Source organism: Terrapene carolina, unplaced genomic scaffold (genome assembly GCF_002925995.2).
Source record: "Terrapene carolina triunguis isolate 2854851 unplaced genomic scaffold, T_m_triunguis-2.0 Scaffold130, whole genome shotgun sequence".
Classification (NCBI taxonomy): Eukaryota; Metazoa; Chordata; order Testudines; family Emydidae; genus Terrapene; species Terrapene triunguis.
The window spans coordinates 26,458,923-26,474,658 of record NW_020664481.1 but is presented as its reverse complement, the minus strand read 5'-3'; the positions used below and the strand labels follow the sequence as shown (position 1 = coordinate 26,474,658).

The 15,736-nt window shown below is 44.0% G+C and overlaps 1 protein-coding gene and 1 long non-coding RNA gene across 3 annotated transcripts in view; one reads left to right on the top strand and one right to left on the bottom strand.

Annotated features, from left to right (window-relative positions):
* Positions 1 to 8,295, bottom strand: part of LOC112107621 — a 14,851-nt gene extending 6,556 nt beyond the window's left edge. The window contains exons 1-4 of the long non-coding RNA XR_002908195.1: positions 8,200 to 8,295; positions 6,816 to 6,874; positions 862 to 998; positions 549 to 628 (exon numbers count right to left, since the gene is read on the bottom strand). This is a non-coding gene — a long non-coding RNA (uncharacterized LOC112107621). The remainder of the gene's footprint in view (positions 1 to 548; positions 629 to 861; positions 999 to 6,815; positions 6,875 to 8,199) is intronic.
* A 3,699-nt stretch (positions 8,296 to 11,994) lies between these two features.
* IRX5 (iroquois homeobox 5) lies at positions 11,995 to 15,416 on the top strand. Of its 2 annotated transcripts, none has more exons than XM_024201413.2 (4): positions 11,995 to 12,334; positions 13,709 to 14,114; positions 14,529 to 14,695; positions 14,759 to 15,416. In XM_024201413.2, the coding sequence occupies exons 1-4, from the start codon at positions 12,074 to 12,076 to the stop codon at positions 15,320 to 15,322; spliced, it is 1,398 nt and encodes a 465-aa protein (XP_024057181.1). In that variant the 5' UTR covers positions 11,995 to 12,073; the 3' UTR covers positions 15,323 to 15,416. The 2 variants fall into 2 exon arrangements, with proteins under 2 accessions (XP_024057181.1, XP_024057180.1); XM_024201412.2 differs by having other exon boundaries at positions 14,526 to 14,695.
* Positions 15,417 to 15,736: the final 320 nt, after the last annotated feature.

Here is a 15,736-nt window from a genome sequence, read left to right as displayed (position 1 = left end):
TTGACATTTCTCTCAAACCAAAACCAAAAAGATAGCATTTGGCTAAACAAACTAAATACTAATTACTGTCATTATTAGGTATCAGGGGGTAGCCGTGTTATAGTCGGTATCCACAAAAACAACAAGGAGTCCGGTGGCACCTTAAAGACTAACAGTCTTATTTGATGCCACCGGACTCCTTGTTGTTTTTGTCATTATTAGGTCACCCAGTCGCATCTCTCTGACAATGCAGGATTCTTCCCTAAAATACATTTTACAGTATTTTGCCCTGTACAGATTCCCAGAAGCTACAGTTGGAAAGGTTCAAAGGTTCTATCCTTGGAAAGGGAGAGGTCACAGGAAGTTGCATAATGCTTGGCATTACATAAACCCTCGAGAGAGAGCAGTGTATGGTGCTGCATAGCCTGGGATGTTTATAGGGCTTCCATGGGCCAGCACCACAGATACTGTTCTCTGCAGGACAAGATCTTAAGATATTACAAAGGCTTGGGATTGCGTGGGGACAGAGAAAGGAAAAATGAAGTCATTTGATAGGGAAGAAGAATTACCTCCATCTTTTGAATCCTGTGATCATTTTCTTCTTCGTATGCCCCCTTGGCACAGGGAGGAAATATCACTGATGGAAGATCTAGAAGAGAAAACAGCAGTTTTATTTACAGATTAATTTTTCCTTCACCACCCAAATTCTTCATCTATTTAGTTTACTTGTAATGCTGATTTTCAGACATCATGGATATTAGTACAAATACACATTTTAAATGCAACCTCAGCTGCTCCGGGAATATTACTGATAGTACACTACTATCACAGTTAAGTAGTAAAAGAGGTCTAAAAAAAATGGTCATGTTAGCAGTACCCTACCTACTGAATCTTATGAAATCTCTCAGGTATGGGAGTGAAGAAGAAAACATCTCTGGAACATATATGGCTTAACTAGCTCCCTCCAAAACAGTTTCGCCATTCTTCAGTCTTCCTCAGATCAGTCTCACTTTGCTTGTCTGAAAAAGAAAAATGAAGTTGTTAACTTACCAAAAATAAAAGTTACCTCCTCTACACATCACTATTAATGCAAACCCCAATCAACTCAAACTTTCTGCATCAGAAGATATTAATTTACTTTGTATTATATGAAAGTGAGAGGTAACCCAGCACCAATAGCAAAAAATAGCTAAAAGTACCAGTGTGATGGACAAATCTTATTTATGTGAATATTATGTGCACAAAACAAAACACTTACCATTATTTTTTAATAAGATTTAATAGGATTAAAGACAGCCGCAAGGCAAGCACGCATTCTGGCTTTGTGTGGGGCCTCTTCCTATATTCAGAACACCCTTGGTAGGATGGACTGCTGGAGTCAACTTTCTTGTTGGGGATCTTGCTGCTTTTACTCCTGTCTGCCCTCTACCGAGCTGGAGAACAGATTTTTTGGAGGGAGTGGGAGGGGAAAGGGTAATCTTGTTGCCAATTAAAATAACGTTATTTCCCTTGGTAATACAACACATGTATGCAAACAATGCATATTTCAGTCTCTTCACCTATTTTCCATTTATTTGGTTTGCTTTCACATCCAAAGATGCACTGTGTAAGATACCACTACATTTCATTAGTACATATATAGGACTGAGCATCCTCTGTTAAACAGCACAATATACATGTGGTGCATACGGGGGTTGTGGCTAAATCGCATCACCTATTTTGGTGTTAAACTTGTATTCATATACTTTGAGTCTTGGAATTACACCTTGCTTGATTCCTGCATCAGTATTAGCCAAAAATATAGCATTTGCTCAGTAAAAAGAGGTGGTCTAACAAATAATATGCATTTCTGTATGGTAGCAACTCGGATTTGAAGATTGTAAAGAACTTCACAACATTCTTTATGGATAAAACTGAGGTAAAGAGATTAAAGGACCAGTTCAAAGTCACGTGATGTGTCAATGGCGGAACCAGAAATAGAATGCACAGTCCCCAGTTAGCTACCCGACAGCCTCTCACAGATGTCTCCCAAAACAGTCAATTCAGAAACTCCTAGATAGTTTTGCAATCCCATATTATTGAATACCTGGTCTACTGGTGGTTAAGGTTTAATGAAAGAGCTATCGGAACAAGCTATACCATAAAGTGTCTGAACTTCTTGCTTTAAATAATTTAAATTGAGCTAGTTGTTGAGCTATCCATTGAAAAGCAGATAAGAAAAACAAAGTTTCAAAATCTCAAACTGACTGAGCTGTCTCCTTCCAAAGAGACTCACAAGTTATCTAAAGTAAACAGCATCTCAGAGAGATAAAGAAGGTTCTTCCCTGTAACAAACAGGAAGTCGGCATAAATGAAGTCATTCCTGCACAGTTATTATTATAAAGAAGTGCTAGGCACCCTTTTTTTTTTTTTTTTAAAGAATGACAGAGTATTCTTAATAAAAACTTCACACAGGTTTTATAGCTGCATATTATCCATTGAAACCAGTCATAAACAGCACTGTAGCATTATTTAGTGCAACTCCAATACGGCAAGAGTCACAACTCATTTTATTTATTGTGCTAGCTAAAATGTTAGTTCTTGGCTTTACAGTAGCTGCCATTTCTGTAGCTGTTATATCCCAGCACACGGCAATCTGGATCTTGCTACTTTGTTATAGGATATGAAAGAAGATCTCGGGAAACTAACACAGTGTAACTGAAAACAGAATACCCAAATACTACACTATGCGTTAGTCTATAAAGAATACGTCATTAAGTACAGAGATGAGTTTTGTAGATGCCAAGAGAGAATACTTCAGAAGTAATCTCAGGATTCACTATCTGTGACAGGAATGCCTAAGAACACTGTAGAAATTACATGCTTATCAATGGGAGAAGCTGAATATTGCACTTATGAGAAAGAGAAACCCAGGAAGAAAATTAACTGCTGGGGGGGGGGGGGGGGGGGGGGGGGGAGAAAGGAAGAAAAAGGGGGCAATAATAGGCTGAAATTTTTTTATGCAGAAAAGAGAAATTCATACCTGGATCTGTTATAGTCAGCTTGATATGACTCACTTAGCTAGCTTTTCTTTGTAAGACAAGTATTATTATAGCAACAAATGAAGATATCAGATGAACACACACATTACAGTTAGCGTGCAGGAAACAACTGCAAGAATTGATGACTGTCTATTGGCTATGTTTGCACTAGTCACATTACAGATTATAAACTAGAAATAAGTCAGTGTTAAAAAATAAGGAATTAACAGCTGTTAAAAAGAGTTCTTCGTGTTTGAAACTAATAATGTCTCCCTGAAGTTTCTAGGCAAGAGATATACAGTAGTTGACCTTCCACACAAACAGGTACTCACTATTACATTTCAATAAAATAAGGTAGATAAATTTGAAAGAAAATCACGATGAAAGTAAAATACAACCACTTTTTGAACATTACATTGTTATTAAAATCAAATTCTTTAAATCAGACTATTACGCACACACACACACACACACTCAGGACCAGATTCTGCCCTCAATTACACCCATGAGCCCTCAGTGATGCCAGTTGAGCCGTATGGGTATAGTTGCAGAGAAAATTTGGCTCAATCCTGAAAGATACTGAGTACCTGTGACTCCAGCTAGAAGTCATTAGAGTCAATAGGAGTCACAGGTGCTAAGCTGTCCTTTGAATTTTGGTACACACACTAGCAAACAGCATTGCACATCCTCTTTCAAAATGCGAACTGAACTGAAATTAGATTAGGGGCTCAGTCTAAATGCAGAAACCTATTTACTGAGAAAGTCAAAAACTTTCACTCATGTTTAACCTTACCATTAGGGGAAGTTCTCTCCATACATGCACTGAACTCAGCAGGAGTTAAATGCATATATGGAAAGGAAAATAATCTCTCAAGACATATTAATTTTGTCTAAATCAAGCCAACAAATTTAAGCAGATAATTAACATAAATGGTGCTATGTGAATATACAAGAAAACAAATAAAGTTCCAAGTTCACCCACAATATCAAGATATTTCTAGTTATATAAATGCAATTTTAGCCCCCGAATAAAGAAGAATATGCTCAAAGCATTTAAAATAAATATATGGTTTTGTCCTGTACACTGTAAAATTAGAGCTTATAGGAGGAGTTAATCAAAGGTTACTAAAATTTATATCACCATTTTTTTTCTGAGACAAAAAGTTGATGTATAAAATATTGCTGATGTGAACAAAAAAAAAAAAGACATTCTGAACTACATAATACCTGAAGGTTAGGCATGAGACAGGCAGAAACTGGTCAGGGCTTCCATTTATGTATCTATGAATTGACTCTTAAATCTCCATGATTATGAGCAACAGAGTGAGTTAACAAGTGGATTTTCAGACCAAGTCAATTCAGGAAGAATAATATTGAAGGAGTTAGGGACACATCCTACAGAACCCTTATGTATAACAAACCATTTAGCACAGATAGTTTCAGCCTTAAGTACAGATTCTTACTCATGTAAGTTATCCTTTGGAAGTCAACAGAGCTACTCACATGAGGAAAAACTACTTGTGAGTAAGCACTCTTTACTTTTTCTGCTGCAACTTCTGCCAGTGTTTTTGGTGCATTATTTTGGTTATCGCTCAGCTAATAACATATTGATTTAAAGTAGCAGAACATAATTTCCCACTTTTCTGCACTAATCAATTACATTTCCATGGAATTTTGAAAGTTAGAATGATAGGTTTTTCTCTGACCCTGTGCCCCCCCCCCCATCATGCCTATTTTTTTAAATAAACATTTTAAAATCACAGCAAACCCTTTTTTTTTTTTTTTTTTTTTTTTTATTAAAGGGAGGGATATTATCTGGAAGTCCCAATACTTTTTAAAATATTTTTAAACATGCTAAGCCATTTTTCCTCCCATATCCTCTCTCACCCAGAGAAATAAATTTCCTAGTATTTTCTTGCTTGTTAAATTTTGAAGTTTAGATTCGATAAACAAATATGCTTGTAAAAAAGCCTTCTCTCCCTTTGATGTTCTATAGTTATAGCCTCCCAGTAGCAATTTGTACATCAAGATTTTATTCTGTAGTTAGTCAATGAACACCTAAAGTCAAATAATCTGGTATAGGAATATCATAAAACATTTTATAAACATTGGACTTTTCCTCTTCCTCCACCCCTGCAAAAAAAAAAAAAAAAAAAAAATCTAAATTACATCTCCTTTCATAATTCATGCCAAAAGATGACATTTTCTCGGGATCTTAATTAAGATAATGATGAACACCTGTGTCGGCATTCTTTGGCAAGACAGCTTTATCAATCATAATCTTTTAAGTACACTCAAAAAAACCAACAAAATCATATGACAGAACCAATCTGTTGCCTTTCCTCGCGCTAGTTTTAGCTCACTCTCTCTTCACACACAAGCACACACTCAAGAATGATTAAATCTTTAAAGACTGTAATAGAAATAGGAGTGTTGGATTTTAAAGTTCAGACTGAAAGTAACTATTAGAGTAAGTCAGTTAAGACATATCATCCAAGATTCCCACTTTTTACCTTCATATACTAAAAAAAGTCACCGGAGTACATCATTTGTATTTATAAACTATTAGCGCTATGGTTCTGAAGTATGCGGTTTATTGCTCATTTCAAAATGTTTTTCCCCCACTCTAGAAAAACCACAGCAAGTCCTCATTACACATTCATAAACTTTGTTTTATTTACTACTTTATGCAGTGCACCATATGGTTGCACATTTTAAATGAAGTTAGCCAAATGAAACCATGGTATAGAAACTAATATGTAGATTCAACTGTTGCTACATTTGTGTCATAAAATTCTATGCAGTCATTTCAGGTCTGATCTTCCAAACCCTCACTCATGCCAATAATCCCATTGGAGTCAAGGGGACTACGAAAGACAGCAAGAATCGTTTATAAAGGTTTGCAGCCTCAGTCCCTCAGACTACATGTCACACACACACACACACACACAAAAAACAGTTTTGATTATCTATACAGGTAGTTTTAAATTCTCAATTTAAATAAAATGAAGGGTGCAGACTAAGCCCGTAAATCCTACCCATCATTAACTAAGATTTAAATGCTAATACAACAGAAGGTACTGTTGACAGCCTAGTTTCTCAGAAAGGTATAAGGTACAAGCTACAAGATTTTAAAGAAGTAAAATTGCATTAAAACAGCTTTGCTGACGTAAAATAAAAAGCATCAAGATAACAGACCCATAAATTCAAAAGCTACTAATTACAATAAATGCATAAAGAGGAAGCATATGCACCATCACGGCTGTTAAGGGAAAAGTTAATCCAATGTTTGTTAATATAACTGTTAAAGCAACAAGAATAGCCTTAGAATCAACTTCGTATTTCCCTTGAATCAAAGAGCTGAACAGTCCTGTAAAGCAGATTAATCTTAGGCTTTCCCATTTGAATATACTTCTATCATAGGAAAGTGACTAGTAATTCAGTAGAGCTATCAATGTGCAAATAAAGCAGAAAATAGAGACATCATTAAGAAATGAGTCTCAAATTTGACAATAAGTGAAGGTGACAACCACAGCAATAGAACCATAAACTAAATGTTCCAATATCTTGAAGAATTATCTCCAGTTCTTTTAAAACTGCAGGAATATAATAGTGGAATAATGTAGTGAGGATGTCTGTTTGATAGACACGTTCATGATGGCATAAGCCCTCTCTTGCTACATTTCATTAATCAACCCTGGTATTGCAGTACATGAAATTGGGCATAAACTCAGTACAATTTGGGGGCGGGGGAGAATGTTACTTTAACAAAATGTCAAAAATTAAGAGGATAATTTTACATGACATTAACCTTACCTCCTCCTCAAAAAAGTCAGATACACAGGAAAGAAGGCAGCTAAAACTTCTGCTTCTCTCTACAAATAAATTGGCAAGGAAGAACGGTTACTCATTCTACTGACATATAAACTGATTGTTAAAGATATAAAACTTTACCAGATGATATCTTACTCACTGAACAAGGGGTATTGTCAGAGGATTATGACAGAAGCTCTTTCCAGAGGGGGGAAAAACAGAGCACTTTAGAGCAATAGCTAAAATTAACCCAGTGACAAATACCAGTGACATTGTGCAGCTGAAAACTGATCAAAGTGCACACCTGTGTGGATTGAGTATGTAAGAATGTGTATGAACCTGGTTTTAACAAACCTTCATGGTTACCACAGGCAAAACCCACATGAATGTTTAAAAAGGAAACCATGCACAGCTCAGCTTAATTTAAAAAAAAAGGACCAAGACAAAAAAAGAAGAAATAAAAAACAAGCTAAAGCCCCATTATATACTAATCATATATATAGAATAGAAGACATATCAGTCTTCTCAGCATTATGACTGAGAGATTCCAAGAGATGCATTTAATCTAACCAGGATTTCAATAAGTCATTTTTTATAATTGCATGAATTATTACAAAAATATAATGCAAATAGGTGCCTCGTTTATTTGCTCCTAAATACTAGAACATTTTGCACAAGCACAAAAAAGGAGAACAGATGTGACTTAAATCCTTCAAAACACAGACGTACTTTGATTGTCCGCATAAAAATTTGGAAGCTTTAATAGATGGGGGTTTAAGTTATTAGTTAATAATAAAAAGAACCACAAGGGGAAACGGGGCTTTCCCCCCCTCAGAAGCTATGTTTAGCCCAGGACTGGCTGCCAATCCCAAGGGGATGGCTGCTGATCCCTTTCCTGCCCCAGTACCATTGGAGATGGGATTTGAAAAACCCACTACATCAGTTCTGCAAAATTCTCGTGCAATTTTACCAGCCTAAGTACAAGATCCACTTGCCCACCCTTCACCGCGGGGACGGAAAAGAGCCTCCGGAGCCCGGATTAGCTCTAACAATGGCCAGCGCCCCAGGGCAAGGCACTGGGGCTGCTGCCCCGAAGGGACAACCGGTGTCCAGGCTCCTGGGGCGGTCACACCGGGAGGGCCCCCCCAGGGAAGCCACAGGCAGCTCCCTCCATTCCCCTGCCGGGGCAATGCCCTCTCCCCGGGGGCGCCCCCAGCCCATGCAGGGGTGACAGCCAAGGGGCCGCTGCCCGCGGGGATGCCCCGGGGCCGGGCCACCGCCCGCCCCGCCCCAGCTGGACCCCACAGCCCGGGAGCCGGCGGGCGCAGCCGAACGAGCCCCGCCCCAAAAGGCGCCCAGCTCCGGGGGAGGAACCCCGGCTCCTCACCTCTCGGCCAGGGTGGCTGGCAGCGCCGACGCCGCGGCCCCGCAGCGGAAACGGGCGGCCGGGCAGGTCCCTATTGGCCCTTAGCGACTGCATGCCCCCTCCTGCCCGCCCCGCTTCCGGACTCCCCGGCAACCACGCCGCGCTCCGCTTTCCAATCAGAGTGACAGCCTGGCGGACCAATGAGAGGGCGATGGAAAAGAGGAAACCGAAGCCAGTAACCAATCAGCAATTGAGACTGGGGAAGGGCCCGACTTCTAGGAACGGGGGTGCTTGGGAAATGTAGTCCTCCCTCGTGGTGCCGCTGGACCAAGCGCAGGTACAGAGAAGAACCCTGCTTTCTCCTGTCAGATTTTCTCCTGTCCTTTTCTCTTCCCCTTTCTACTTTTCCTCTGTCCTCGTTTTTCTCTCTCCTCTTTTTTCTTCTTTATTTTCACGTTCTCTTCTTATGCCTTCTTTTTACTCCTTCTTTATCCTCTTTCCTTTCTCTCCCTCTCACTGTCCTTTCGTCTATGTTCGTGCCAGCGGCAGTAATTGCTTCCCCAGTCGTTGTTCGTGTAGGACTGTCGGGTGTAAAAAGGGGGTGATTACATTTTCAGCGCTTCTGCAAATCACTTGAAACTTGCACGCCAGATCGCGTTTGCAGCCTTTGACCCAGAGCTTTTCAAAGGCATTCATTTAAACAGAAAATATTGCTCTTTACAGAGAGGTATTTAGCGGTAGGAATGCACAGAGCGAGGACGGGAGATGAAACGCAAGCGGAGGGGAATTTCTTTTTCTTGTGGCAATGGTGTGAATTTCTGTATATGTGCCATTGTCAGAGCACACGCACACAAAAGTTGATGGTCCGGTGTTGTTTGAGGGAGGCACGGCGTAGGAGAACTACTAGGATTTTCAGAGCTGCAGTGAAACTATAATGCAACCATAGCAAAAAAATATTTTTAATCTCCTAATAACCTGTTCACGCGGATGTTCCCTGTGCTGAAAGCAAGTCCCTACCCTAAAATGTTGCAGTCACATATGTTCATTTCATTGTTCCCTTCTCTGGAAAATACTCTTGGTTAATCACGTTTTTATTTGAGCAGTTTTCAAAACGCCACACGTGTTAAAGGCTCCTTCTCGGTGAAGAAATCACTTTCTTATAACTCATAAAGAGCATTAGCAGCAGCAGCGATCAGAGAGAGGTAATCAATGAGAAAAACCCCTGGAGATCTGAATCCTTTGCCAGACTTGCTGGAAGGAAGAGATTGTCAAACCCTCCACCCCGTCTCCCTCTCTTCGGCAGAGAGAGTTAATCACCACAAGAAAACAAACTGGGGGAAAGACGTGTTCCCTCTACGACTTCAGCGGGATCTGCTGGGGCTTGAAACCTTTTGCTGGTGACACATTCTGTCAATCCCACTTAGTTTGAAATGGGGGAGGGAGGCATTGTATGGCACAGAATGAAGCAATCTGACATCTCTGCTGCTGGAAGAACGGGTGCTTGTTTTGGGGGCGCGCACTATCACTTCTAAACGCGCACCGCATGTAAGCATACCTATGGTCTAAGACATTGACAAGAGGGTTCTCATCGAGAGCTCTAGATAACCTCAACATAGGGGTCGCTACCAGCTCCCCCTATAACACAAGTGGGTACATAGCCAAATGTCCCGCTGTCCCACCCACCCTAAACAGATTTCCAAATAAATAAAGAGGATCCTTCGCTATCTCTTCCTTTAACGCGCACACACACATACACACACAAAAGGAAAGAAAAGAAAACACATTTGGTTGACATATGGGCAAAACCAACACACCCGTCCTTGCTCCTTTTTCCAACCCTAAAGCAGCCAGGGTTTTCGAAGTAAAAATCTGTCGCGCGAACCTCCACTTTCCTTATCCACGACTTCTCTCTGCTCAGCACATGGCGTGAATTAAACTTTACGCGTTTGCTAAACTTCAGCATTTTGTCTGCCGTTTGTTTACTGAGATCTGGCTATTGCTGGCAGCAACTTTTGCTGTTCATCTACTAAATTGAAGGGCAATCGAGATTTCGTACTCCAATCGCAGCCGCTTTGGATCTTCCAGGAGCCGACTAATTTTAAGCAAAAAATTCTCCAGCCGACACCCTCGGAACAGGTCCGAGGGTAATTAGAACACGAGAATGTACCAGTAAATAATTGAAATGCAGCCTATTTTGGAAAGGCACCAGGCGCTTTGAAAGCGATCCAGGTAAGAGCAGCACTTGACATCCCCCCTCCCTCCCCGTACGTGTCTGTGTGTGTATTTAGCTGGAGTTGTTGGGAGGAATGGGTGAAGGGCAGAGCCCACAAATTGCAGGGAAAGCGGCTTGCCTTAGCTGGGGGGGAGGAGGGGGAGAGAGAAGAGAATAATTCGGGATATGTTCCTGTTGGGAAATATATCTGGTGGAATCAAAAGAGATTACATCCTCTGATCGGCAGGGATTTCTCCCAGTTCATATGGTTTTAATCTGCTTTCGCTTCTACCCTTTTATGAGTTTCAGAGAGAGAGAGAAAATACCTGGTTCATTCTTCTAGATCCGCTGGTAAACCCTCATTTTGAAGGCTTTCTAGCCACCCCTCTCTCATCCCCCACTCCTCTTACCTCCCCTGTCCTTCTTCCCCTCCTCCCGGGACTGGTGCTGAGAAAATAAATGCTTACATTTTCCTACAATGAGAAGTCACAGCTTAATGATTCATCAAAAAACGCCAACCCCCATCCAGAAACATCTTATTTGGAAATATCCCCTGATCCCTTATTATCTATGGAGGGAGGCGAGGGCAACATTTCGGGCTGCAAATCTGGACAGCATTTCACATTTCCCTTAAAATTGCAACAGGTACCTTCTCTGGGGCGCGATCTCTGACAGAGGTGAAATGAGCAAACAGCCTCCTTGTCTGAAAGCGTTTTTAAACTGTGGGGGAAGACAAATATACATCAGATTATATTACATATTGTGTGTCTACACACACACACACAAACACCAGCCAGGAGTGGGAGAAACTAGAAATAATGTGTTGCCATATATATATAAAATCTCCCATCCTAGCCGCTAAATATAATTTTCCTGTTGAAAATAGATTTCTTTTTTTTTTTTTAATTGAAAGTATATTTCACACCCCCACCTTCCCTCACCCTTTTAAGGGATCGCATCAAATTATATACTGGTCGGGGGGGGGAGGGGAGGGAGGGAGGAAGGGAATGGGGGCAGAGCGTGGGGGGGGGAAGAATGGATAATAAATCTTATTAAATATATATTTTTTCATAAACGGATTGGCTTGCATTCTAGTGCAGCCCGGCCATAAATCAAGAGGAAAATGTGATGGCTCCACACAGTATTTAGCAAATGAAGAAAGTTGGAGCTGATCTTAAATGGCTTGGATGTGATTGCCAGCCAGGGGCCGGCGCACTTGAGCCTAAGAGCTGGGGAAGAGCGAGCGAGCGAGCGAGAGAGAGAGGCTCTCCTGCTGGTTGGGCTTGGTTGTGGCAAGCCCCGCAGGATCCTGCCATTTCTTCCACTGACAACACTCCGGGAAGGAGGAGCTTCCCCCGCGCCGCGTAGAAGGCGTCAGAATCCTCAATTTCCAACTTAGCATCTTGGCAGGACCTTTCGCAAAGCCCAAAGCAGATCTCGAAAAAAGCCTCTCGGTCCAAAGGCACAAAAAAAAAAAAAAAAAAGGCAGCCCTGCTCGCGAGCGAGCAGCAGCAGCAAGGGCGGCTCAGCTGCCGCAGCCGAGACCCAGAAGCAAGGTGCGGGGCCGCTGCTGCTAATCCGCCAGCTGCCCCACCTGGCAAGAGGGCTTGACATCCAAACAAGTCACCTAGAAAAATCCAAGCGAGCGGCAGCTCCCGGCTCTATTGCTGCCCGGGTATATGTATGTGTTTGGCCATGTCGTATCCTCAGGGTTACTTGTACCAGCCCTCCGCTTCCTTGGCGCTCTACTCGTGTCCGGCGTACAGTACCAGCGTGATTTCGGGACCCAGGACCGATGAACTTGGGCGATCTTCTTCGGGCTCCGCTTTTTCGCCTTATGCCGGATCTACCGCGTTTACTGCCCCTTCTCCCGGTTACAACTCCCACCTCCAGTACGGCACCGACCCGGCAGCCGCCGCCGCCGCCGCCTTCACTTCATACGTGGTAAGAGCAACAATGATCGGCCGGCAGCCCGGCTCGCCAGCCCTCGCTGGAGCAGGGGTGGGGTGGGTTCGACTTGGGAGCGCTGCCGGCTGCAGAGGCCAGGGGAAATGCAACTTTTTGTTTGTATTTGTATACACTGTTGCTAGATCAAAAGTGTCTCTGTGGAGGGTGGGGTGCCGGGTTCTAGCAAAGAAGTAGTGGAGGAATAATTAATGCAACGATTGTGTTTTCAATTAAGGGCTTTGCAAGGGGAAGCACACACCAAACAGCCAATTCAAAGGAAACCTTTGACTAATGTCTTTTTTAAAAAAAAAAATGATCTGTGTGATACCGCTCCTCATTTTTTTTTTTAATTGTAAAAAAATAAAATGAATCCAAGAGCCAGCCTCGGAATCAGGCTGATCAACCTATGTAAGTTTCTTCTGCACAACCTTCATTAGGCTTCCCAAATACTGCAAAGCCGTAATCCCATCTCCGCAATCCGATTTGGAAGCATTAATAATAACCAAAAAAAAAATGGTACAGTGTGGCCATGTGCTTCCCTCCTCCCCCCCGGTTTAATATATTTTCAGCGTAGAAGAAATTTTGTTTATTTGGGGGCCCATCTGGGGTATTTATTTATTTATTTAGAAAAACAAGTTAGTCTGGTTTTGTTTTTTTTTCTTTCTCGCCAAGAACAAGTCTCTGGCTGCAGCGAAAAACCCTGCAGCCCTTTAGAAAAATAACAGTCGCCCATCTCCCCTCACCCAGCGTGGGTTTCGGCAGAGTTTAGCAGAGTTTTCCTGCTTTCTCTTTTCAAGCGAGTGCCTCCATGGCGGAAAAAAACCCGTCCTGGTGCGGTGGTTGTGTGAAAGGTTATGTTCAATTAGACAGTGGGGAAAGCAATTGGTTGCTGCTTAGCACAATAATATGTCAGGGCAGAAATGGATTGTCAGGTTAGCGTTTCTTCACAAGTCAGAAACTTGGCTATTTGCTGGGGGGGGGGGGGGAGATGAATGAAGAACAGTCTCTTCCGTTCGCAGTTCTGCCCTTTGGGCTAACGTGTACAGATTTGATAGAACAGATGTGCTCCGAAGCCTTTGTGTGTTTGTTGCATACAGAGACACATGCACCAAAAAAGTTCTAGGCCATTTTTCCTTTCTGTTTGAAACAGCTCAGTGGGGGAAGCCCAGGCGTGACTGCCTCAATCTAGGAACAGCCTCTGGGATTTTCCTGTTCTCCAAACTTTAATTGGGGGAGCGAGTAATTGTTTGGGCTCTTTCCCCATTTTGTTGCCCTTGTGTCACTGTTGGTTGTGTTGTGACAGTTGCGCTGCTCCCTTACTAGCGATTTCACTGTCTGCTCTTTGCCCACTTTCCCCCACCCCCTCTCCAGGGCTCACCCTACGACCACACACCAGGTATGGCAGGTTCCCTGGGGTACCATCCCTACGCGGCGCCCCTGGGCTCCTACCCCTATGGAGATCCAGCCTACCGAAAAAATGCCACCCGGGATGCCACCGCCACCCTGAAGGCCTGGCTGAACGAGCACCGCAAGAACCCCTACCCCACCAAGGGCGAGAAGATCATGCTGGCCATCATCACCAAAATGACCCTCACCCAGGTCTCCACCTGGTTCGCCAACGCCCGGCGGCGGCTCAAAAAGGAGAATAAAATGACCTGGACCCCCAGGAACCGTAGCGAGGACGAGGAAGAAGAGGAGAATATCGACCTCGAGAAAAACGACGAGGACGAGCCCCAGAAGCTGGAAGAAAAGGGTGACCCGGAGGCTCCCGAGACAGGTAGGGGGGATTGGGGAGAGGGCGAGCACATCCCAGGGCAGGACCCCAGCGGGGCTGGCGCCTGGGGGGATTGTTCTGGCGTGGCGGTCTCTGCGGCCAGCTGCCTCGATGGAGCGAGGGGAGATCGCTGCGGGGCAGCGGGTGTTTCTGCCGGGCATGGCCTTGTGGCCTCTTCCCCCCGCCAGCCCCACTGAGCCGCAGCTCGGAGGCCAGGGCGGAATGTCACCTGCCAGCTGCGGGGAGTTGTGTGCGCGCAGAGGGACATGGCAAACCCGGGGATGCCCCTTTCACTCCCTCCTTGCGCCCTCTGCTCCGTGTGTGTGTGTGTGTTTGTGGGGGGAACTTGGGCTCGGGATCAGGAGCCCTCGCAAACTTTCTGTCGCCCTCCTCTTCCCCCTTTGCACACAGGAGGAGGAGAAGAGCAGAAGGCAGCCCCGGGCTGCGAGCGGCTGCAGGAGCCCCACTCCCCGGCGGGCCAGGAGGCCGAGGGCGGCCTGAGTGACTCGGATTGTAAAGAGCCTCCGGAGGAGAGGCTGGAGGGGAGGCCGGGCCCCCCCAAAGCGGCCGGCCCTGCGGCCTTGGTGCAGTGCCCGGCCAGCCGGATCCTGCAGCAGGCGGCGGGCGGCGAGGAGCTCCAGCACCAGCACCAGTACCGGCCCCCTTCGGCAGCCGCCGCCGCCGCCGCCCCCCACCCGGGAGACCTGCACCCCATCGCCCCCTCCAGCAACAGCACGTCGGTGATCCACTCGCCGCAACAGGCGGCCCTCGCCAAACCCAAACTCTGGTCCCTGGCCGAGATCGCCACCTCCGCGGACAAATCGAGAGAGAGCAGCAGCGAGGTGTCTCCGGGAGCGGGGCCGAACCAGGGCCCTCCCTTGGCCGGGAGCAGCACCTCGCATTCCCCGTCGCGGTCTCCCTCCTCCCAGTGCCCTTTTCCTAACAGCGCCGTCCTCTCCCGGCCCCTTTACTACGCGTCTCCGTTTTATCCGGGCTACACGAACTATAGCACCTTTGGGCACCTTCACAGCCACGCTGGCACCAACCCGGCCGCCGGAGCCCCCAGCAGCCATTTCAATGGATTAAACCAGACTATTTTAAACAGAGCAGAAACCTTGGCTAAAGAAACTAAAATGATCAGAAGCCAATCCCAAGTAGATCTTTGCAAAGACTCACCTTACGAACTGAAGAAAGGTATGTCCAACATTTAATATTGGCTTCTTCTCCGATAACTCCCCTTGGGACTTTGGTTTTTTTAATTTATTTAATGCTTTGGCAGTTATTTTTCCACTACCAAGAGAAAAACAAAACAAAACAAACAAACAAATCAAAGACACACTCCTAGTCAAAAGTTTATAGTTCATAGGAAATGGCTGAGTATAAAAGAACTCAGAAATGTCTTAATCAACTGAAAACAAAACAAAAATTACACACAAAAGGAGAAAGATTTGTATTAAATCTTATTCTGTATATTTAATGTAGCTTTTTGTATTTAAATTGATAATACAGTATCTTTGAAGTAACTTATGAAATCAAGACACCTGTACAGGCATTAATGTTGTTTTTTTCGTAATATAAATATATACATTTGTGTCTTTTCCCGAATTGTTTCATAGTTTTAAAAT